We start from the raw sequence: 24,243 nt of genomic DNA, 5'->3' as shown, positions 1-24,243 counted from the left end.
AGGACATAAGGGTCATAGGCAGATGATCATGAAAAGAATGACCCTTACGACTTAAAGCACCATTTGCACAACAGCATATCACCAACCTCTAGTTGCAAATTCTTGAGCTAGACACAATGTAGCAGTATGCAGTGAAAGATGGAATAGGGCTTGTTAGCTAGTAGCCTGAGCCCTACAAATGTCAGCCCCCATTTCCCAGGTCAGCCGATTGGATGTGATTTTAATGAAAATGAAAGAGTAGTTCTGAAACGTTTTTTCATCACAACTTTTCTAACAAAAGTTTCACCTAGAAATTCTTTCACCAGGTTGATCAAACCAACCTCGTGAAAGCCATTATTTCCTTCAGTTTCTGTTTTACTTCTTTCTTTGTTTTCCCACTTTTTTCCAGGTTTTTTCCACCCCATTTCTCTTTCTTCTTTTTCATATTTTTCTTGTGGATGTAGCTTCTCTCTTCTTTTTTGACCCCTAATTGCCACCCATGTTTCTCTCCTCACCTAATTCTCTGTGTTCTATAGACATGTCGCTCCTTCACTTTTTCACGTATGCCCACCACTTTTTTCATCCTTTACTTCATTTTATCCTCTTCTTCTTCGCTTTTTATGCCACGTGTCTCTCCTCCTTTCCTTTCAGGTTGCAGCGGACACAATGGAAACTCTACATGGGCCCTTTTTAAAAGTATAATTCAACTCTTTTCAACTTTAGATTATTCGTACAATTGTGTAAAAATTTGACATTTTTTATACACTCATACAGGATTTAGGATTTCCACCATGATTGATATACATTTTTCTTTGGTTTGTTATGTCATAATGATGGGATACCGCCCAGTCAACCATCAGTTGTACTCGGAATCCTGACTAGTCAGAATCCAGCCAACAAAGCCCTAATGCCTCCAAGGTAATAAATAAATAAGACTTTCTCTAAACAGTCAGGGGTTTTAATTCCAGCTTTTTAAATTACCATAATAACACAATAACAGAGCCACCGGTATTGCTTACCCCTATTGTTCCAAAACTCTCAGGCTTTCGCCGTATGTACTTTTTGCAAACTTGTTTTCTTATCCACTTGAAGAGATACCATAATGTTTTTGGACTGGGAATAATGTTGAAGGGTGTTGGTAGTGTTCCTCCCTCTTCAAAATAACTCATCCAGAGCTTCGTTCTTGCAAATTTCCATTCAATATCTGCGTGATCCTGAGGAAAAAAACAAATATAAGCAAGCAGCAAAGAAAACCAAGTTAGTAACTGTTTTGAAAGGTCTCCTGCACAAAACCTGGAAGAGTTACTGGAACAGAAGCTAAATTGCTATCAAAACTCAAAGATCCAAATGTAATTGGAAGTGTCACTCTGAGCCTGAATACATAAATCTGAAAGAGGTGTTCACAAAAACATCGCACCTAATATTTTACAGAAAATGAATTACATGTGCTTTGTGCAAAGGAGAAACCATTCAATCGTACACCCAGTAGAGTAAATATCAAATTGCACTGCAAACCATCTAAATGTAATCATATCATACTTATCACACCACATTTACTTTTTTCATTATGTATCCACCCACACTCTACTACACAGGCACATTTGCACTGATTTTTTTCCGTTCTGTTGTAGAAACACTATTGTATTGAGTAGTCATGTGACTATGGGTATCTAGGACTGTATGAAAAAGTGGGTTTAATCCTAAATTCTTCAATATTCTCTAGTAAAATTAAGGTACTTATTACAGAACTCAACGTACTGACTGACACAAATTCAATCAGTATTGGTAGGGAAATTCCATGAAGTAAGGGTGAGAGATCTTCGAAAATCTTGAATTCAAAAGAGATGTGTCGAGAACTTGAGGGTACAACATTCAATGTAAATGGATAATTGGAATAAATTGGAATAAAATCGTCAGTGTACTCTCAATGTACTGTTTGTATATAGATTCTGTAACAGGTGGAGCGGCATTTTGGATTACCTAGTACTTTAGGCAACATTTTGAATATTCTGCATTAGCACGTCAGATAAGAAAAGCTAATTCAGGTGTAAAATATTTCTGTTGAGTCCTCTTTCCTTCTCCGAAACTACACCATAAGAGTGTAGTTGTTTCTAACAGTGCGCCATAAGGGAGGGACTATCTTAACTGTCTCGCAAGACCTGATGCAGACACTGAAGAGTAATACATTGTGAAAATATATCATGTTGTAAGGAACTAATAAATAAGCAAGCCATTCTGCATGTTTCATCTGCTTCTAAAGCCAGCTATTTCCCCACCATCAAACGTTATTAACACACTCAAAGGCATGCTTTAGAATCCTATGTCAAAAGCATCAACATTTATGGTTTTTCAAGAGACTGATAAATGTGATTGTAGAAAAGTGGAGTATTATGCAGTGAACCTGGGAAAGTCTCACTATGCAATACTCTCACAATGCCCCAAAATGGGTTCTTTGGATTCCCAGTAATAAATCCCTAGCTCAGTTCTGGTGGTGTGACAAAGAGTAGTCAGGCTTTACTAGAGGAACATGTATTAAGCATTTTAGAGTACAAACATGGATGATAAGTGACACGACTCAAAAGAAATACAACACCAATTTATAAAAATAGAGCACATTTTTATCTTAATGTAGACACCAAAACGAAATCAATCAGGTACTTATAACCGGCGTTATGGATTTTAGAGAGAAAAATAAATCAGTACTTTACAAAGTTGTCAAACTTTACCATTGCCGTCAATAGAGAAAACCAATAGTGACAGTCACTTGTAGAGTGAGTTCAGTCGAATCCACTGGAAGGTAAGGTGATGCTGGTCCTAAGACCAAGCTTCTACAGTCAGAACAATTGAATCTGGCTTGTGGGTACCAGGTGCAGAGGTGTCCTAGCCTCCCTAGGTGCTGAACACGGGAGACATGGGTGCTACAAAATCACACTAGTGACACTTGATCACATGCAGGTTGAGTTTGGGAGAGCCCACTGGAGGTTAAGTTAATGTGGGCCTCTGGACCAGGATTCAAAAGGCAGAACAACTCTACCTTTCTATGGTGTCTCAGGTGCAGAGGTGTGCTTGACTATGCTTGGTGCTGAAAGGGAGCTTCTGGTGCTGGTTTTACCACTGAGATGGTGCTGGTGGGGAAACTGATGCAAAAACTCAACAGTGACTGAGGTGGATGGCTCAGGTTGCAGTGGTATTCTCTCAAATGCAGCATCGGTCAAAGGGGTCAGTAGCCAGACTGGTCACAAACAAGTCTTGGCAGTTGTAAACATATCACTTGGCTTCTTTGAAGTCCTGGAGTCCATGATTAAGCAATGAGTCGTCTGAAACTTGCTGGAGAGCAGGATCATGTTTCCCAGAAGGCCCTAGACCATTTACTTTTGGGCAATCCCTCAGCGGGCCCGGAGGCCAGCAACTTCTTGGTTCCAGTAGTGAGGTTTCTACCTGCAGGCTGCAGAGGACTAGTACCTCTAGCCCAAGGGAGTTTTGGTGATGCCTTTCAGTTGCAGAGTGGTTCCTGTCTTTTTTAGAACTGATCTCTGGTCTGGGACAAGTCATAGTCCTGCAGGTGCAAGGTGGCTGCCACAGGTGCAGAGTGTTGCATCCTTTACTTTATGCAGTCAAATTTCAGGTTTAATAATTTGATACCAAACATGACATTCTTCAGCAGGACCATAATGGTCATGTTATCCTAAGCCAGTTGACCACATATAGTAGTCTTTAATGGAAAAGGCTTCTATTGCGACATATATGCCCAACGCCTATATATTCACACTTTTAATATGATGTACCCTGCCTCATGGGCTCAGGAGGCCTACCTTAGGGGTGCGTGGCATATATTAAAAGCAATGCCTTGACCTTGTCACACATAGTGTGGGGAGGTTGAGTTTGAGCAATGTACATGTTTCCTTCAGTCTGTAATAGCAGGTCTGCTGTCACCTGTTTACCTGGATCATTCAGTGTGGCACAATCAGTGCTTCAGGCCCTGTTGATCCCTTTTAACACCCATGCCCTTGGTACCACTGGAATCATATACTAGGGACTTATAAGAAGGTTAAAGTCCTTGCCAATTGTGGCTACCAATTTACACACATCAATTTTAGGGAGAGAGCCCTGGCACTGGGGCCTGGTTAGCAGGCTCCAGTGCACTTTCAGAGTCATAAGCAACAACACTGGGGCACTAAGTGTCCGGTTGTCCCTATAAAAAGAGCACTTTCCTACAGTGAACAGAACCAAAATGAGAAGGTGTATCTAATATATCCAGAAAAGACAAAATGTGATCCTGTATTCTTTATATAGCCTTCTGTACGAGATATGAAAAACTGTGTGCCTGAGTGTGTAGAGTAAACAATTCATTAATTTGGCTGGAAATAATGGTTATACTAACACCTCTTGATATCCATGCTTAATGAAACTGACAGCCCATAGCTTCAAATGGGACACACACAATGCACAAGTGGTGAGGGTAAAGGCTACCTAGGATTAGTATCATTAGACAGTGCTGCTGCCTTCTTATTTTCATGGAGTAGCCAATGCCAGACTCTCTGTCTCTGCTGCTTGTGAGAAATCTTACTAATGAAGTACCAAACTGAACTATAGAATTATTTTGATGGAGAAGGCAAAATATAACTCTTTAGCCACACAGTGAATGTTCTTTCTTGCTGGATTGTAGCCTGCAAAATGCTCCTTATGAGTACTGATGCCAATGGGCACTCTGCCGCTACAGACTGCCTTTTAAACTGGGTCTCTTGCTCACTGTGCCACTGGATTCAAGCTAGCCTGGCTGATGAAGGGTGAAACCCTGAAACCGGTCCTAGGATGCGTGTTTCCGGTCCAGTGAGGACCTGGCTTGGCAGTTCGGGCTGGACTGTTCCCATGAGGAACAGGGTCAAGACTGATTTGCATATGGCTGGGTCCAAACTGGGGTGGCATGGTGAGCAAAAGAACAATGGATTAAGCCCAGATCTGTGACTGGGGGTGAGTGTTTGCATTGTACAGCACTCCGTCCATCATCCTTTTGTGTTGCTAAAGTTGCCCTAAGTGGGAAGGGTATGCCCAGACATCGGTCCCTTGCTCACTGTGCCACTGGATTCAAGCTAGCCTGGCTGATGAAGGGTGAAACCCTGAAATCGGTCCCAGGATGCTTTTTTCCAGTCCACTGAGGACCTGGCTTGGCAGTTCGGGCTGGACTGTTCCCATGATGAACAGGGTCAAGACTGATTTGCATATGGCTGGGTCCAAACTGGGGTGGCAGAGTGAGCAAAAGAACGATGGATTAAACCCAGATCTGTGACTGGGGGTGAGCGTTTGCATTGTTCAGCACTCCGTCCATCATTCTTTTGTGTTGCTAAAGTTGCCCTAAATGGGAAGGGTATGCCCAGACGTGGGTCCCTTGCTCACTGTGCCACTGGATTCAAGCTAGCCTGGCTGATGAAGGGTGAAACCCTGAAACCGGTCCCAGGATGCTTGTTTCCGGTCCAGTGAGGTCCTGGCTTGGCAGTTCGGGCTGGACGGTTCCCATGAGGAACAGGGTCAAGACTGATATGCATATGGCTGGGTCCAAACTGGGGTGGCATGGTGAGCAAAAGAACGAGGGATTAAACCCAGACCTGTGACTGAGGGTGAGTGTTTGCATTGTTCAGCACTCCGTCCATCATCCTTTTGTGTTGCTAAAGTTGCCGTTTAAACTATACATTAATATAATTTTCAACGAAATTCATATTCTCTGGGGAAAACCCTGTGCCTGTTTCATGACACTTCAAATTTCAAAACCAGCCTTAAAGAAGAAGAAAAAAGACATTCCACCTATTGTAGCAGACAAATCACACCCTGCATCCCACAGGAATACTGGAAGCACACTTCGTCTTCCAAATCATGACCTTCAAGCATCTGATTCTGCAGGGAGAGTTGGATCAGCCCTGCTGGAGAAAATGGTCTGCCTGCTAGATGAAGAAAGATTAAGACTACCTAATCTTGAAAAGGCTGGTAGCCAATTCACATCACTATAGGTAACTTGTATGTTTTAGGTAGACTGTAGGACAATTGCATTAGTTGTGAGACGCTTTTTACAACTGATTCCAATGGGACATTTATCTTTGGACTAGGTCTGATGTACCAAAAATGAGACATATTTGTACTGAGTGAGTAAGTATGTTACTTACTTAGTATTGGGTGCCAAATAACTTGGTATACAACTTTAATGGTATTCTAAGTGAAACCTTACGGCAAGCAATATACCTGGGTTGACTGGTCTTCTTGGCGCTGTGTTACTATGACCACTTGCTGCCATGGCAGGTCAGGCAATGTTTTTATGTTACTCAAAGAAGTCTTCAATGCACCTATTATTCTAGTAGGACTTAGGCACAGGGCCACACACCGGCTTGAGTGTAGAATTGTCTAAATGAGATTCAAATGAAGGGACATTTGTAGGCAAGGTTTGGCCAATGTCACACATTTTCAAGAGCTTGAGTCCATTTTTAGGGTCTTAATCAGTAAATGCTGGCACAGGTTTGCAATTCTTGTACATTATTTCTGATTTCAAAATGAAAAGCACATGAAAACTCACATGATTAGTTAGAATTTTGGAATATTCATAAATATTCAGCAATCTGAATTTGAAGGGTATTGTTTTCGCTAAAGCACTTGAGGTTGCCTGATCACACAGACCTACACATAATTAGAATTTTTGAATATTCATAAATATTCAGCAATCTGAATTTGAGGAGTATTGTTATTGCTAAAGCACTTTAGGTTGCCTGATCACACAGATCAACACTCTACCACAGACAGCATGAACTCGAAAAACATTTTTTGAATTTTGGGTAGTTCTGGTTTTTTTTCAATATAACTGCACTTTATTGTTTAATACCTCGCCATGTAAAGTTATGGGGAGAGTGCTTAATAAATACATGCAATGCTTTCATTGTAGTCAATACGTTTTTCACCTCCGGTCTTCAAATTCTGTAGCAACATTACATCTGATATTATTGCAATTCTCATGAGAATAACTGAAGTACATTTTTAAAATCATTTTAGTCAAAAACACTTCCCAAAAATGTATACTGATGACTGCAAAAAGAAACTAGAAGTAGGTTCTTACTCCGGCACATTTTTGAGATAACAGAAAACAATGTAAGAATGAGGAAACTTACAGCTATCAACTGGTATGAGTTATTCATCATGGCTATTAGCATGTTGAGAAGAACAACCAGAGAGATGACATTGTACGTCCCAAACATTGTGGCCCCAACAAATTCTGTGAACTCATGTCGGGCCTTTACATTTGTTACATACAAGTTGATGAGTCCAAATATGGACCAGAATAATGACTGCAGTGTTTCAAATAACCTGAAAAAGAATAGAGGAATATTATTACATATCATTAAATGAGGACTCAAGTTGATGATAGAATTTGATGGAACATAAGGGTCACTATGATGACCTAGCATGCAGATTTTGTGCCAGCTGGCAAAAATAGATTCAGACTCACATATTCAATTCACTTTCTGATTTCTTCATCTACCCTTTTGCCTATGAGCACCTAGTATGCAGTGTTTCTACAATCTGGCTACAATAGTTCCAGTCTCACATATTTAATTATTTTTCTGATATTTTCATCAACCCTTTTGCCAAGAAACTTTATAACAACATTTTTACTGTTGCCTCTGGGACTCCTTCACTCAACCAATATGCCTTGTGGGTGTAGGAGTTGTAGTTTATCACAAAGCTTCTTTTCTCACTGTGTTGAGTCCCCTTATGTTAAAGCTTAAAGCAAAATCATAAGTGGCACATTTTCTAATTGGCAATTCACCTGACAAATGAAGAAAAAAATGTGCACTTCATCTGACAAATGAAGCAAAAAATGTGTGGAATATTTTTCTCGTAGGAGATATAGCTCTGTCACCTACAGATCTGACATAATAAAGTTTCCTCCATTCACCTCACCCTGAATGTCCACCAACTAAAATGTTCCTTAAATCTTCATTATCACAACACTTATTTTCAATGCTAACGTCAGTCCCTTGTAGAAGTCAGCATATGCTTCAAGTTTACATACTATGGCTACACTGAAAACTTAAAGATTTACCTTGGGAAGAGAAATTCCTGAAAGATACACTTATGTGCCCCTTTCTCGAGCTTAATGCCAATAGAATAGTGGGTGTTGTGCAACCACCTAAAATGTAACGCTTCAAAAATCAAAACCCTGAAATGTGTAAACTAGACCACAGACAAGCCACCATCAGTTTGGTTCACTGCATCTCAGGCTTGTGTAACTGAACATAAAAGAAGTCCTCGTGTATTTGTTCTCTACAAGCTTCAGTACTTTCAGAACATAGCTGCTGGTCAACCTGAACACCTCAGCATCATTGGTAATATTACACAGTAATATTACACCTCCCTTCAAGCTCTTCTCCCACCATATTTGGCAAGACATAACTACTTCAAGACATTTACCATCACCACTCGGCCATTCATGACACTGAACCGATATTTGAACAACAAAAGCTCTGCAGTTATAAACCAGGAAGAATTCTCAAATCCTTACGGGCCAGGTTCTGACCATCCCTAGGTTTGCAAAGTCTTCCATCGTCAGGACATCTTTTGCAGTACAGGAAGTCAAGCTCTGGAATACTCACCAAGCAAGATTAAAACACCATTGTAACAACCTGGAGTTCTGAAGCACCAAAAGAACACAGCTGTTCCCAAACATATGACACCTGCAACAAGCAATCGTCTCCTTCAATACAGGCTTATTCCATAAACTGCCACGGAACACCCAAGCATTAGACCAACAATAGATGGTATAGAACAGTAGGTGGAACCCTCTCTTACGTTCATTTGCATTGCTGAGATGGTGAGCTGCAGCTCCAAGTCTGCAGCAACATGCTTTATACTTCCCTATAGGACAAATGGTAAATGCACTCCCTGCCATCTATATACAACAGTCTGGGATTCCTCTCACCTGACTGCACAGGGAAGTGCACTGAGGAAATGGTAGTGCTATGAAGTGCTATATGAAAAAGTATGCTGAATGAGGCTAAGCCAGCACGTACGAGGGAACAATTACCAGAAAAATATATTTTCAAGGTGCTTCTGTTTGAAAGGATAATTATTTTTCAGCTTGGGTCATTGGCATCTCAAACATGCAACAAATATGTAAACTTAGAGGTACAGTATGAACATACAAAAATGATTACAATACAAATAATAATGTCCTATAGCAATGTTAATCATAATGAACAACAGTGTCATATCTCCCATTGGATTGTGTCAGTTATGTAGTGCACAACATGGACATTAATGGGGCTATTCACAAAGGTTACTTAATTGTGAGTAATTTACACATGTAACTTCACTCTTACCCTTTTAAGTCACTTTACAATTTTTGGCTACTCACAAAATCTGAGTGTAAAGTTACTCAAAAGTGTAGAGTTCAAATTCTCCATCTCTTAAAATGGAATGGAGTCTAATTTACCAGTGTAAGTTGGTACTAAAAACAAAAACAGTAGTAAATCTAGCGCCACACATGACCAACCCCTGGTAATGCAACACCCTCCCATCAAAATGATAGAGACAGGGGCGTAAATAATGTTAATTTAAATTACAATATTATAGTATAGTACACATGTTTTATTTTATTACAAAATATTTTAATAAAAATGTTTTGATTTTAAAATGAATGTAATAGTAAACATTCCTAAAATATACATATATTACCTTTCATTAACCCTATACACCACTTTTGATATGTAGTAATACATAATCTTTTGTTAATTTAGTTGGGCATTTATTTTTGGATTTAAATTTGATCAAAATAATTTTAATTGAAAAACTCATTAATTGTAAGTATATATATATATATATATTTAGCTATTTTAAATAATTACATTTATTATTTCCTACAGGGTTTTATTTTAAATCCCTAACTCCGCCTCTAGCTATAAGGAGATGGTGCAGTTTCTGTGGATGACTGTGTGGTGACTGACTTAATTAACTCTGAGCTGCAGTAATTTGCTACCTTTTTAGTCCCTTCAAGGCTGTGGTAACTTTAGAAGTGCACAGCAATGGGATTATGCTTGTGCAAGTGTGTACATTTCTCCCACCGAACTCTTCCCTGACCCTCTCTTAACCCCTCCATTCTCCTCCCATTTCCTCTTCCCTTTAGTCGTATTGTGCAGCCAGTCCCCTCTTTGTCTCCAACTCTTACTAATAAAATGTGTAGGAAAGTCCTCCTTTTTGCCCTGGTCACCCCCAAACCTTTTGGACAAATACTGGTGGTCACTGACTCTTGGCTGTGCCCTGGGTACTGCTTACCAGTCCCAGGGCCAGTGCTCCGTGTAAAGTGGATATTCAAATTAGGCTAATTATAATTGGCAATATTAACCTACCTATAAGTCCCTAGTATATGGTAGGGCATGTAGGTTTAGGGACTCCAGCATAGGTTGTGCACCCATAGGTGCACTGCTGAGGTGCCCAGTGTCATTTTAAAGGCAGACCTGCCTTGTTGGCTGCTTTTAAATTAAAGTTACATGCAAAGTCAACTTTGGAATTAAAAGTACTTCCAAAGTATTAAACCACCTTATCTTTTCATATAAGTCACCCCAAGGCGCCCTATGTGCCCCTAGGGTTGGGCGTCATGTAACTATAAGCAGGGACCTTATAAAAATAGTTTTATAAGCCCCGATGAGGTATAACAGCCAGATTAGTTTTTCCTTCATTGTAGTGAATGGCCTCCATAGGCTACAATGGGGAGACTTTATTTTAATTTATAAAGTCCCTTAAGTGACAGATACATCACGTTTGGTATTATATTAATTGTTATAATAAATCCTGCAACTAACAATTGTTGGATTTAATATAACTTGTTCAGGTAAGGAGTTTTAAACTTTACCTGAAAAGTTGTCAACTTCAGCCCTGCAGTGTTTTACTGCTTTGTTCTGATTGGCCAGGATGCCTTAATAAAGTGTGAAGTGCCCTGGCTCAACACAAAGAGATGTGCCTGGGGGAGGAGATGTTCTCTCAGCAGATGGGGAAGCAGGAAGGGGAGAGGGCTGCCAATCTGATCTTCAAAGGCAGGGAAGGACATTTGGAGCAACCCAGCACCTCCCTCACAACCTGCAAACCCAGACAATTAGCTGCCCCTTGATTAGATTAGGAGAGGGCAGGAAAGGGGTGTGTATAGGATTTTTAGCCACACCAGTGAGTGGCCTCAGCCAGATGTAACCTCGAAAAATCATTTTCAACCATGATGGATTTTTTAGAAATGTTGCTCCCTGGGATTGATTTTTGCCACACTTCCCAGGAAGTTGTCATCACAGGGGGAAAGACCCTGCATCTGATTAGAGAACCAGGACCCCCCTGTTTTCCCCCCAGAAGCAAGGATAAAACTGGCAGAGTTGCACCTACACCTCAGTTCCCTACCAGATCCCAACGAGGAAGAACGTCAGAAGAAGAAGGACTGCCCTTCTGGACACCTGACCTGCACCTGGACACTGCACTCTGAAGGACTGCACCAGCTGCACACTTGGGCTTCACCACTAAATGGACTTTGCCTGTCTCCTACTGCTTCATGAAGGGACTCCCTGTTTGCTACAGGTGCAAAGGAGCTGCCCAGAGTCCCCTGCATCAAGTCCTGCAAGCAGAGCCCAGCTGACCGGATCCAGTGGCCATTTGAGGATTCTGACTAGGTGGGAATTGTGGCCCCAACTCCCAAGGAGCAAGTTAGAGCTTCTGGAATGTTGCATCAAGTTGTAGACACTTCAAGGACACGAAAATGACCTCTGGAAGAAGATCCAGAAGTTTGGAGACACCTGGAGCAACTCCATAAGTTGAAGTGGTGCATTGTGGAAGTTGTAGTTTCAGACCCAAAGAGGTAAATCAGAGCCTCCAAACCCTTGGCTGGTGCTGTGGACCACCTTTCTGAATCAAGAAACACTTCTGAAACTACATGGGGCACGGTATTTGCCATGCACTATACTACCGCACACGGTACACCAATACTTGCCAATCTTCCAGAGGTATTAAAACAAATTCAAGGTGAATATAGGGCTGCCCCAGCCCTGGATTAGGGGATGCAATTAATGGGCAATTTTACCACAGTATCCTCAAATATATTAAGTAATCTTAAAGGGGAAGCAGTTGCATTAGCAGTGTGCATGCAGCTCTGGGACATTCCCATGCAGGATCAAGAACGTGAGCAACCAAAGATTATCGCAGAGACCTACTCTAATATTGGTCAAGATATTCTGGGGGCCAGACCCATTAAACCACAATTTCAAGGCAGATCTAATTAAGATACTACAAAGCAAGCTCCTGAAGGTTCCAAAAAATGCTGGGATCAAAAACAACAAACATTTAAAAACGAAAGTGGAGAATCTCCGCATGCCGACACCCCACCGAATATGTATAACTTTAGAAATGGTGATCATATGAAAACGCCTGACAGATATCAATATACTGAAACATGCCAATCTCGTTCCTTTCAGGACTCACTGGAAAAACGCAGTGAGAGAGGTGGGCGGTCAGAGCAGCAAACTGAGTACATGAAACTGAGAAAGGACTCACAACGCTCATCTGAAGTTTCAGTTAAAAAAGAAGAGAAACTTCCCCAACAAAAACTCCAATTTATGAAGAAAAAAGTGAAAAAGTGGCAGCAGTCACAATCCGACATGCCACTCAAGAAGAGGAATTAACAGGAGAACAGGAAGTGGGTACTGGCACTGCTCGACAGTACAGCAGAGGTTACAATAGTTCGCCAGGATCTTAAAAAGCATCTGGAGGTGAAAGTAACCTATGACTTCTTCCAAGTTGAGACTGCGGGCATGAGTGTCTCCACACTTGACAGGGCGTACAGAGTAACTATTCTGTTAGAAGGAGACATTGAACGTAGGATAGATGCCATCTTTTGGGACCGCATCATTTCTATTTATGATATTTTTCTGGCTGAAAAAGATTGGCTGTCAGAATTCATCTGCAATCTTCCTTATGGAGAGAATGTAACAGAAAAATAATTCTCGCCCCTTGTTCCCAGAAAGGTTGTCGAAATGCACGCCATTGATTGGGTAGTGGTGCAGGCACTTGAATTATATCACAATCATGTAGGGTGGAAAAAAGATCCCCCCTACCACTTAATACCAATAAAATCCTAACCCCAACCGCAACCTCAATACCCAATAAAATATGATACAAAAGCACCTGTGAGGGAAATCCCCAAACAATTGGAGTACCAGGGTGTCACTGAACCCTCGGACTCATCCATGAATAATCCATTATTTCCAGTTGCTAAACCCGACAGTTCATATAGAATAGTCTTAGAATACAGACAGTTAAACAGTCACACAAAAACATTTGCAATATAAAATGCACACAGCACTGCACTTATGAACAATATAGTGCGTAATAAATATGACGACTCTGGATATATCCAAAGGGTTTTTCTGACAAAACATAGCACCTGAAAGTGTGGACCTAACAAGTTTTAGCACCCTTGTTTCTTAGAAAAATTATGCTGACTCCCACAAGGGTACAAAAACAGCCCAGGACTGTTCTCAGCTCGTGTAACATCTATTTTACACAACATTGACCCTGAGGTATTGTCATATGTGGATGACATTAATCTCACAGATGACTACCTCATGCAACATTTAACAATGGTAGCCCGCGGGAGGCATGGCGTAGCGTGTAACTAAAATGACTGCACATACTAGCGGAGTGCAGCGAGCCTAACATCCAAAACCCCTACATCTGTCCATAATCTGAGGACCCCAAGGGGAAATAAGGAAGCCTGCAATAAAGGAGGCGTCAGGGACCCGCCCGGGCCGTCCCGAGAGTCAATTAGTCTGGCCAGCCCTGAGTTTCGAACGGATTGGGCTGAGACCTCTGAAGAGGCCTAGTGATGTGCTTTGCGGCAGTGACAGGTACGAGGAAGGCTGCGGAGAGGAAAAATCTGACTGAGGGCGGAGGTCACCGTATGTGGTGCGGCCACGGCATCCACTTCTGTGGTGTGATGGGAAAAACGGACCAGAGGGAGGAATAGTCCGATACAGCCCGGGCCACAAAATAAGGAGAAGGCCGAAGGCCAGGGAAAGGAGAGAGGCTCCCTGTTTGGGTGGAAGAAACTGCAAGAAAGGAACTGACGGGAAAGACATATACAGTCTTGATGATGAGCACCATGGCAGCATCAGAGACGATGGAGGCAGCGGGAGGGCAGAGTTCACTGAGTGCATAGCAGCTGGGACCTCTGCTCCCGCGGGGGGCTGAAGAAAGCAGACTGGAGGCAATAGCAGTTCACTACGGCCGTGAAGAGGCTGTGAGAGGGGGAGAGGTTCCCCGCCCAGGCGACGGACATACCAAAGAGACGACAAGGAAGAAGCCGAAGGGAGCCACTTCTGCAAGGTTAGGGGGTACCCCCATCCTACCTGGGGAGAACAGGACTATCTGAGAGAAGAGAAACAGAGGCCCCGAACAAGGGCTATAAACGAAACCCGTCCCGGTGGCAAGGGGAACAGTGAAACCTTGGAGCTGATTGTACGAGGGAGCAGCCTGGAGCTAATGGGGTGTGACCCCCCTTTTTTTGCCCAAAACCAATCCTCAGTGGGTGAAGGGGGGCCTTCAACCCGTGGTAAGAGGCAGTACCACAACAGGAGCTATGGTCAAACCGAAGAACCAGCCCCAGGCGCAACTTAACAAAATGGACAAATATGCAGTTCCGAAGATGCAGGCTGCATCCGGAAACCAGGCCTCAGACACCACTAATACACCTGAGCCCTCACTAAACACTAATATAGCAGCCATCTCCAATCTGAAACAGACACTGGAACCAAAACTCAACGTAGTGACAATCGATATCTCCCTTCTGAGAGCAGAATTTCAAAAGAGGACGGACAAAGTCAAAAAAGTGAAACGAATACCCAGGCCTTGCAGTCCACTTCTAAACGTTTAGAGGAACAAGTCCAATTACCCACCAAGCAACAGCACATCATGGAGGCCAGACTCAAAGACCAAGAGGGAAGAGCAAGAAGGAACAACATCAGAGTAATCGGGGTGCCGGAAGGGACCGAGGGCCCCAGCAGTGGCGATCTTTTGCTCGAGGATCTTATTCTTAATAAACTCTGCCCAAAATGCCTTGGTGGAAAGGGCTCACCGGCCGCCGATTCCACCACCAAAACCAGAGGCTCCACCAAGAACAATTATAGCATGGATCCTCAATTATAGAGACAGGGACGCCATCCTACAAGCAGCAAAGACTCACGGGGACCTACTCCACTAAAACGCACAAATGAGAATCTTCTCAGACTTCACGCACCAAGTCAAAATCTGTGACGTAGCTTTAAGGTAGTTAAGAAAGTTGTGCACAAAAAAGAAATCAAATACATGATGCTGTTTCCAGCAAAGCATAAGCTCATCGCAGATGGCAAATCCTGGTTCTTCACCAGACCTGAGGAGTTGTGCGACAGGATCGAGGGCTGGCAGAAAGTAGGACAGACCCAACAGAGAGAGGTGGGGAGAATTGAACGAGACACTAGAAGAGCAGATGATTCCCCACCGCACCATGTAGAAGATACAGATGCAGCAAGGGACTGAGAGCCAACATGAGGGATCACATAACACAAGTAAGACTGGATGGAACAGGTGTGGGGGGGTGAAAATGGGTATACTGCACATAGCGGGAATGCCCCTAAGGCAAAGAAATTGTAATCCCTTGAGTTCTCAACATACAAGTTCAGTACACATGTAATGATCCATAAAGGGGAGCCAACTAACAGCCAAAACTAAGGGGTTTATACATCAGTAGCTATTCCATAGTTACAATTGGCGAAGCTAACCAACCTTAAATATAGTTTGATGTTAAATAACGGGCGACAGGCGCTCTGCAAGTTGTTGGGGTGGGTAGTTCTGAACATACTAATCAGGGTAGCAGGGAGGGGAGAGTATTATGGGGAATGTTTCTTTTTTGTTACTATACAATGTTTTTTGCTCAGACTAAATTTGCTAGAGGGAGGGGAAAGAGTCGGGATGGGAGGGAAGAGATAATGATACCCAATTATCATGTCAGTGGGGGACTCGGTAAAGAGACAACAGGGAAATGCAGACGACTAACAAAGGGCAACTAACAGTAATGTCCTGGAATGTCAATGGCTTGGGCAACAAGATTAAACATTTGCTGGTACTGCAATTTAGTAAACGCCATACCCCTGATATAGTCCTATTTCTGGAAACCCACCGAAAAGGGAATAACTACAGGGCACTAAATGAAATGGGATATACGCTACTGGCACATGCTGGATTTACCACTAACTCCCGGGGAGTGGGGATTCTATTAACATCTTCTATACCATTCATTCTGGGTCAGGTCTGGACCGATCCTCTGGGTCGATATGTGGCACAGGCGGGTACCTGGAATGGCCAGATATTAAACATCTGCTCTGTGTATGTGCCACCCACGTTGAGGGGCGAAACGCTTCAGGAGCTTGGGTCAGTGCTGCTAGAACTGCCAATAGGCATCTTACTATTAGGGGAGGACATGAATGACACCATAAACCCAGAATGGGATAGACTGACCAGGGCTAGGCCTGGGGCTGTCATGAGTCAGCGGAGATCCTTTTTGGACTCCATGGGATTGATAGACCTGTGGAGGGACCATAACCCCCAAGCCCAACAATTTACACACCTCTCTGCATCTCACGGTAGCCTATCCTGTTTAGGTTACTTATTCACACATGGGGTGGAGGCTGGTAGATTCATCGAGGCACGACACTTAGCTCGAGGGGTATCAGATCACTCCCCAGTAGTAGTTGTGCTCAGAAGCTCCTTGAGAACCACAACTCTACCTCCCAGAATTGCTACGTGGCTCCTCAACAATGGCACATTGCAGGGGAAAATCAGAGAGGGGGCAGAAAACTACTTCAAAGAAAATGTAGGATCAGTAGACTCAGCGGCCACACTCTGGGAAGCATTTAAGGTCGGCTTGAGGAGACACACACAGACGGTGATCGGTGGTATATATAAGGAAATTCGACTTAAGTATGACACATTAGAGGGAGGGATCGAAGATCTGGAAATTCAGATGACAGAGAGGACAGAACCAACCAAAGAGGACTGTCATAGGCTCTGACTCAAACAAAAAGAGCTTAAAGACTTGGCTGAAAATACAGCTAGGAAACATACACGGGCTCTGCAGAGACGACTATATGATGTAGTGGACAAAGCTGGTAAATTGACAGTCTAACTGGAAAAGAGGGATAGGGGCCGCAACTGGGTTGCGGAGATACAGTGGTAGGGGGAGGAGAGATACACCTCAGGCCCAGAAATAGCAGAGGCATTTGCCGCGTACTATGAGCGGCTCTATGCCTCTAGGATGGTTCATATGGAGAGGGACAGTGGGTAGCTCCTGTGTGACCTCCAGCTTCAGGCTTTGGTGGAGGAAGACAGAGCGACACTGGACCAGGACCTGACAGTTGAGAAAGTACGGGAGGCAATAGCGGGGCTGCAGTCAGGCAAGGCGGTGGGTCCAAACTGCCTACCAGCTGAACTATTTAAATGTATCACAGAGATACTGGCCCTGCACATGTTGGCTATGTTTCAAGAAGCCAAAACAGTAGGATACCTCCCACCAGATCTGCAGGATGCCACGATTGTAGTGATACATAAAAAAGGCAAACTGCAAACGACATGTAGCTCCTATCGACCTATATCATTAGTTAACCTGGAATCGAAAGTTCTGGTGAAAATCTTGAGTAAGAGACTTCAGTTAATTATAACAAGGCTGGTGCACTCGGACCAGTTGGGCTTTATGCCACATAGGAGCACCAGACTTAATCTTAGACGACTATATGGGACTGTACATGAGACACAGGCAGCGGAGGCAGAGGCTGCCATGGTGCTATCACTAGACGCAAAAATGGCCTTTGATAGCATAGAATTGCCTTTCATTTTTTCAGTACTTACTGGCCTGGGTTTTGGCGCTGAGTTCCGCTCATGGGTCAAACTACTATATCAGGATCCTACGGCCAGGGTTAAGGTTAATGGAGCACCCTCGTGTTCCTTCAGGCTTCGTAGGGGCATGCAGCAAGGATGTCCGCTGTCCCCGATCCTGTTTGCCCTGGTCCTGGAGCCATTGGCTGAATGGATACAGCAGGACCCGTTAGTGTGGGGCATCAGGGAAGGGGGTAACTGGGAAACCCGGATCTCCCTATAAGCGTATGATGTCCTACTATACGTCACAAAACCACACCGTTCAGTGGACAGGCTACTGCACATCATACATACCTTTGGACAATACTCAGGATATCAAATAAATTTGGAGAAGTCCTGGGCCTTCCCGCTAAATGGAGGAGAGAGCATTTTGCCACCCGGATGTGCGATTACCCTGATGGACGAATGATTTACATACCTCGGAATATATATCACAAGAAGTCCTGAGGCTTTCTACAGGAGAAACCTATGCCCACAATTAGATCGTCTGCGTGACGATGTGGGGCTTTGGTGAGCACTCCCGATATCCCTATTGGGCCATGCAGCCCTGCTTAAAATGTTGACCCTCCCCCGACTATTATATGTGCCTCAAAACACTCCTTATGCAGTGCCCAGAGAATTCTTTAGCAAAATCAACAGGGAGATGTGTACTCTTCTATGGGACAGGGGCAGCTCTCGTATTGCATTACATAAGGTTTAGAAAGGGGTTTATGAAGGAGAATTGATGATCCCGGATATCGGGGCCTATCACTGGTCAGCCCAGTGGGTATATGCTAGGTGTGATGAACCAGCATACAGGGTAGACAAAGCGGCAATGGGGGAGAGTGAATACCCATCAGTGTTGTATATTAAGAAGAGGGAGGCAGGGCTTCCCCCACATACCAGAGCCACAGAGCGAGCATGGAGAGAGGCAACAAAGATCATGGGATGGGGGAACACACTGACAAACGCAACCCCACTGTGGACTAGTGACCAATTGTGTGATGTGGGAAGTTTGGATGGCTTCAAGAATGGAATCTTATAGGTATAGAACGGTTGGGGGTTGTGTGGAGAAATGACAAATGTATTACCTTTGACAAGCTAAGTAATGACTTCTCCATGCCAGACACAGAGAGATATAAATACCTCCAGATGAGACATGGACTTTGCCATCATATAAAGGAAGGTGAGCTGCTTCCAGACAAGGCAGTATCACTGATCTATAAAAAGATACTGATTAACACCTCAGACACTCTATGCACACTTCGAGAGGCCTGGGAAGGAGACATAGGTCGTCTTGATGAGGAGGACTGGCAGGAAGCCCTACAGAGCCCCAGGGAAGTGGGAATCCAGGCACGATTTTGCCTGATACAGTTAAGGCTTTTGCATAGGTCATATCACTCCAGAGCCTTACTACATTGCATGGGCTGTAGTGATTCTGATTTATGTGGTAGGGAGTATGGCCTATAAGGGACCTTTTTCCATATTCTATGGAGTTGTCCAATCATTCAATGTTTTTAGTCCCAGATAACAGGGGTGCTGACATGAGTGACATGCCTGATGGTACCGATGGAGACCAGCTGGCACATTCTAAATATCACGAGGGAGGAAAGATGGCCCAGACATCAAACAACATGGTTGAGACTAGCAGTGGAAGCGGCCTTAAGAGAGATTGCCAAGGCATGGAGTGCGAGTGAGCCTCCTTCCATTAGAGACTGGAAATATAACATGGATTGGTGCCAGCAAGTAGAACAGGAGATCTACAAGAGTCAGGGTTGTAGCAAGAAATACGACCAAATCTGGTCCTCATGGCGTAATTATGGAGGCATATGAAAATATATGTGACATGGTGTATGGCAAAATACCTTATGGGTAGGGGGCAGTGAACATGGGGGCTACTGTTTCACGTTTACTGAGAGACTACAGGCTGAGTAGTAAGTGAACTAAGTTATGGATATGATGAATGGCAATACTGTACCTTTTCTCCTCTCAAAGGAAAATGTAAACCATATAAGGATGATGGTGTTCTCTGAGCATATGTGTATTTAAATAAAAAGAGTTTAAAAATAAAAATAAAAAGATTGGTAGCCCACATAGTTGTAGGATTTGCCAAAATTGGCTAATAATTCATCTTAAAAAAATGAAAATAGCCTTCCTTAGAGTCCTGTTTCTGGGATACAAATTGTCGGATGAAGGCAGGAGCACAGCGCCCCAATTGTTAGAAAAATGCACACAACTACAACCTCCAAATACAATAGAAAAGATCCAATCAGAATTGGGCTTTTCACGCTTTGATTGAAAATATATTCTAGATTATGCAGAACGCATTAAACCATTGTATGACTTAATACGTCCTGATTTTACTAGAAAACGTTGGACAGTTGAACATACACGCATTCTAAAACCTTTGCAAAAAGACATGCTTGAAGCAAAACACTTGCATACAAGGGACAATAAAAAAACATTTGGCCATCAGATTAATTGCTGGTGCCATTAGTTTCACCTATGTGACATTCAATGAGGGGGAGACTGTCCTAATTGCAAACTGCATATACATCACACTTATACTCCACATCTGAACAACGCTTTGCTCCCTCTAAGAAAATCCTGACTGCTATTCAGATGGCGGTCCTTAAAGAGAGACCTCTTGCCCAGGGGAAGCGCATTATTGTTGTATCCCCGATTCCAGTCCTTTAAGTTGTTACTAAAGGGAGCATTCCTAACGCTAAAGCACTTCATCCAAGTTGGATCCAATGGGCAACGTCTCTGACAGCCACTGATGTTGGTTATGCTTTTGACTTCAAATTATAGACCCAATAACTCTTACAATAGGAACTTGAGTATCCAGTTCCAGCAAATACATTGCCTATTGAACAATATCAGAGAATTTTGTACACTGTTGATTCAGCAACCAGCAATAGGAACCAAACATCAATACATCGCTGCTTGCGCAGTCGCGAGTGGTTGCATGAAGGATGGCAAGTTCTGTCCACAAAATACTTATATGCAGACTCTAGGAGATTGCACTGCACAACTTGGGGAGCTTAAGGCTTTGGTGATTGCACTGGAACATACGGACCCTAAACAGATGATGTTGATGTCTGTGATTTGTACTATTGTGTCCAGTCCTTCAATGAATATCTGCATTACTGGCACCAAAATGGGTCTACAGATTCTAAAGGTAACACCGTTAAACACAGACTACTGTGGGCAAAGGAGCAGAGCTGAAAGAAACGCTACCTAATGTCCATATTGTGCAGACACTAGGACATCAGTGTGTTGGAATACATGTTGAAGGCAACACTCTGGCTGATGAAGCAGCCAAATCAGCAGTAGCCCTGACTTATGTTGCTGCAGTAACTCGTTCTAAGCTAAAAGTAGATGATAAAACACTGGCAGCTGTGAAAGCTTTGGCTGACAGCACACCCCTATCTAAAGCATATCCTGCTACATATAAATATTTCTACCGGCTGACAGGCCTGTTTGGTGCACAAGTAACAATACCAGGTATGGAAGTTTGAGTGATTCCCAATGAAGACCTAAGACCTGAATTAATAAAATCAGCGCATGAGGCAGTTGCTTCTGCTCATGCTGGTGTGGCGGCTACAATTTCAATATTACAATCACGCTATTGGTGGCCAGGTCTTTACAAACAGACTAAGCAGAATGTCCATTGTTGTGACATCTGCCAGTAAATAAAATGGTCCACCGTGAAGCGTCCACCGCAGACACCCCTCTTAGGCCCATATTTATACTTTTCTAGCACCGCATTTGCGTCGTTTTTTTTACACAAAATCAGCGCAAACGTACAAAATACAGCTGTATTTTGTACGTTTGTGCTGATTTTGCGTCCAAAAACTACGCAAATGCGATGCTAAAAAAGTATAAATAGGGGCCTTAATTTCCAACAAACCTTTACAATGTGTGTACCTGGACCATTGTGGTCCCCTGACAACAGATAGTGCATACAAATACATCCTAGTCACTGTTGACTCATGCTCCAGATTTCTGTGGGTTTGTCCACAACGCTCGGCTGACGCTCAAACTGTTATTAAAGATTTGCAAGTCTTTATCAGCACATATGCTGTTGCGGCTTTCCACTCTGTTTGGGGCCCTGCTTTTGCCTCAAGGGCTTAGAGGGACACCATGGCTTCCTTAGGGGTCCAACTGCATTATTCGTCTCCATTTCATCCCGAGGGAAATAGTGTTGTGGAGTGACGAAACCAAACTTTAAGGCAATCCTTAACAGCTAGAGTATTAGGCATGGGTCCTAGTTGACTTAGACACCTATATGGAGTCCAGAGAGCACGCACCAATCTACCTAGAAGGTTCCTGGGGGGGGGGCGTACATCATACGAATGTTTCTTTAGAACTCAAATGTATGTTCCAGATCTTGGTGGTCCTGGCGTGGAGGCGGCAGATACACCTTTTGACATAAATTAACATGTCACTGTCTTGCAGGACTTACAACAGTTCCGTGATGACAATGCATCTGCTAATGCTGCCTCCTTTGGAATAAGGGATGTACCTGTAACATCTACCAGGTAGATTCCTACACTTAGGGATCTAGTACGATAGAGATTGCTGTGAAAGAAGAGTTTGGTCGTTCTTGTTGTGCACCAGTTCCAGTCCTGGGAATACACAGTACCAGAATTGTGATTCTACCACTGCTGGCTGGCTTTAAAGAAAATCGCTTTGTCTCAATTGACAATGTCAAGCTACACCATGTGGCCGATCCTCCACAGCAGACCTAGAGGACTCCTGAGTAGTGCCTGAATCCCTCCCACTACAGATCTAAAAGTTCAGTTACAAGTCTTCAACAGCAATGTTGATACCTCTCCGAGCTTTGGGAGGGTGGAAAATGATCTTTCATTGGTTCCACTTACAACTACTTCTACAATCAGTAATGAAAATAATGAGCAATTTCTTACAAATTCTACATAAACGGATGTCGTAATTTACTATGAATTACCAAGGGAGTCTTCAGCAAGTTCTCCTCTTCAAAATGTGGTCCCAGTTTTTGCACGAACAAATTCTGGCTATTTTGTCGACGTTAACAGCACTTTCAATGGCTCATCTGCCTCTACTGCAAAAGAACTGTCAAGAGCAGTAAGTTGATTGGCTTAAAATTAACTATTTCATTCGTCCATGGGTTTATCTATGGCTCTTATTGACTGCACTTCCCTTCCTCCTATGGATTGGGGTTGTCATTGTTTTCTTTCTCCTTAGGCATGGTATTTTTCTTCCTGAACACTCTACAGTTGAACTGGTGGATGAGGTCTTAAAACCAAATGTTTCATCATACAAAATTTGCAGAGACTTGTCCCTAGTGAACATCACAGCCATACCAATTCCTGATGGGATTGTTTGGAACAAGGTATTACTTGATGTTTATGGGCCTACTAAGGTAATTCAAATACCATATGTCTTCAAACGTTCGATGACTGATGTAATTACACCCGGAGTGGTTTCTGATGATTGAGATGTGAAAACTATTGATGCTATGATGTCTGATCTAAAGTATTATACAGATTTTGAAAATGAAGATGCGTACCAGTTTAAAGGAAATTATGGTGATATGTTCAGTTATAATTATTATGGACATTACTCCATTCACAGAGCAAGTACCCCAAAAACTACTTTTAAATATACACAATAGGAACACTGCCCGACTCCACCAGTAGGCAGTTCTAAAACATATACAGAAAAATTTATTTTTCTGGCCATAATGATAAACATTCTGAGTCATACTATTTTAAATTGCCAGAAATGGAAATTCAACATGTTTTGACAAATACGAAATTGGATTTATTCTGACTCTTTTGTTTCCTGATGGTCTATAGAAGGCTATGATAACTGGTTGAAGTCGATTGACTTAAAAAGTGTATGGGAAACAAAAAAATAGGCAAATAAGAGGAACAGAAGCTTTATTTAGCGCATGTATGATTCCTGTTCAAATGAAATTTCTGAATGACACAATGCAACAAACAAGCTGTTTAGGCATAGCAAACATTAACCCCTTTGCTGCCAGGCCTTTTCCCTTCAGGTGCCAGGCCTTTTTTTGGCTATTTGGTGCAGTTTGTGTTAAGTCCCTCATAACTGTTTGTTCAAATAAGCTATCCACATGAAATTTGGGTCCTTTTTTTCCAACACCCTAGGGATTCTAGAGGTACCCAGAGTTGGTGGGTTACCCTGGAGGAGACCACAAAATTAGCCAAAATACAACAAACATTTCATTTTGTTTCAAAAAAATGGGGAAAAAGGGCTGCAGAAGAAGGCTTGTGGGGTGTTTCCCTGAAATTGGCATCAACAAAGGAT

At 42.8% G+C, this 24,243-nt stretch overlaps 1 protein-coding gene across 5 annotated transcripts in view; it reads right to left on the bottom strand.

The window, feature by feature from the left end:
• TRPC4 (transient receptor potential cation channel subfamily C member 4) overlaps nt 1-24,243 on the bottom strand; it is a 1,361,777-nt gene that overhangs the window by 77,871 nt on the left and 1,259,663 nt on the right. For all 5 annotated transcript variants that reach the window (XM_069205494.1, XM_069205493.1, XM_069205497.1 and 2 more), the window contains 2 exons: nt 7,125-7,320; nt 999-1,193 (listed from right to left, as the gene is read on the bottom strand). In XM_069205494.1, the coding sequence (XP_069061595.1) occupies nt 999-1,193; nt 7,125-7,320 (391 nt within the window). The remainder of the gene's footprint in view (nt 1-998; nt 1,194-7,124; nt 7,321-24,243) is intronic.

Source organism: Pleurodeles waltl, chromosome 8, assembly GCF_031143425.1.
Source record: "Pleurodeles waltl isolate 20211129_DDA chromosome 8, aPleWal1.hap1.20221129, whole genome shotgun sequence".
Classification (NCBI taxonomy): domain Eukaryota; kingdom Metazoa; phylum Chordata; class Amphibia; order Caudata; family Salamandridae; genus Pleurodeles; species Pleurodeles waltl.
The sequence above is the reverse complement of the archived record's forward strand: the minus strand, read 5'-3'. Positions and strand labels throughout refer to the sequence as shown.